General features: G+C 67.5%; 1 protein-coding gene across 1 annotated transcript in view; it reads right to left on the bottom strand.

The window, feature by feature from the left end:
- The window catches only part of SLC5A8 (solute carrier family 5 member 8), a 50,825-nt gene extending 50,365 nt beyond the window's left edge, over positions 1-460 (bottom strand). The window contains exon 1 of the mRNA XM_004700359.2: positions 110-460. Within this exon, the coding sequence (XP_004700416.1) occupies positions 110-460 (351 nt within the window). The remainder of the gene's footprint in view (positions 1-109) is intronic.
- Positions 461-1,119: the final 659 nt, after the last annotated feature.

The raw sequence follows: 1,119 nt of genomic DNA, 5'->3' as shown, positions 1-1,119 counted from the left end.
GGGGCAGACTTTGGGACCCAGTGACCGAGCTTGCCGCCCACCCCACCCCACCCCCGCCCACGGAATGCTCCCCGGGGAGCCTCCAGGGGTCGTCCCGGCGCGCCCTCACCTCGTAGGTGCTGGTGATCCCCAGTTTGTAGAAGACGGGAAGGAAGACCTCGGCGCTGATGACCACCACGAAGAAGTAGGTGAAGGCGAACATGGTGAAGATGGCCCCAAAGCGGTAGACCTCGGAGGGGGTGCCCAGGACGGTGACAGCCGACATGAAGCTGGCGGTGAGCGACAGCGCCACGGGCACGGCCGTCATGCTGCGGCCGCCCATCAGGAAGTCCTTGGAGGTCTTCTGGCCGCCCCCCGCGAAGGCGTAGTAGATGCCGATGACGGCCGAGATGAGCAGCATCGCGGCGAACACCACGTAGTCCCACACCACGAAGGTGCCGATGCCCCGCGCCGCCCCCATGCCCGCGCCCGCGTCGCCGTCCCTGTCCCCGTCGCCGGTGCCCTGCGCGCGCGTGAGCCGTCTGTCCGTCTGTCCTCCGGAGCCCAGCCCGCCGCCCGCCTGGCGCGCGCTCTTATTCCCGGGCGCCGGGGGCGCGGCGGGCGGGGCGCCCTGCGGGGATTGGAGGCGTCCTCCAGGTGTCCGGCCCCCTCCAGCCGAGCTGGGGGCGGGGGACACGGAGCAGCTGTCCCTGGAGCCCTGGCTCCGAGGTTCAGGGAGCCCTGCCCACGCCGAGCACTCCCCAGGTGCCAGCCTGAAGGGTGACCGGCCGGGATGGCGGAAGCGTGACCGGGACACCCCGGCCAGACGGCGGCCTCCAGGAGGCAGCGCCAACCTGGCCCAGGGACACGCAGGAGAAGACACCCACTGAAGCGAGCAGGCCGCCGGTAGGGGAGTGCGAGTCGAAGGGCGCTTGCGTGCCTTTGATTTTAGCTTTCCAGGGCGACAGTCTTTGGGCCTGGAGATTTTAGATTTGTCATGGGTCATGCGGTGACAATCGTGACAATGGGCAAGGGATCTGGGGTCACAGTGCCTGGACAAGTGAGCAGCCCTGAAGGAGACAAAGAAGTCGGTCGCCTATCCCTACAGCCCATACACATGGTAGTGACTATAATATGAAT

Source organism: Echinops telfairi, unplaced genomic scaffold (genome assembly GCF_000313985.2).
Source record: "Echinops telfairi isolate 266 unplaced genomic scaffold, ASM31398v2 ScPeMD7_2;HRSCAF=8, whole genome shotgun sequence".
NCBI lineage: Eukaryota > Metazoa > Chordata > Mammalia > Afrosoricida > Tenrecidae > Echinops > Echinops telfairi.
This window is presented reverse-complemented; position numbering and strand designations above follow the sequence as displayed.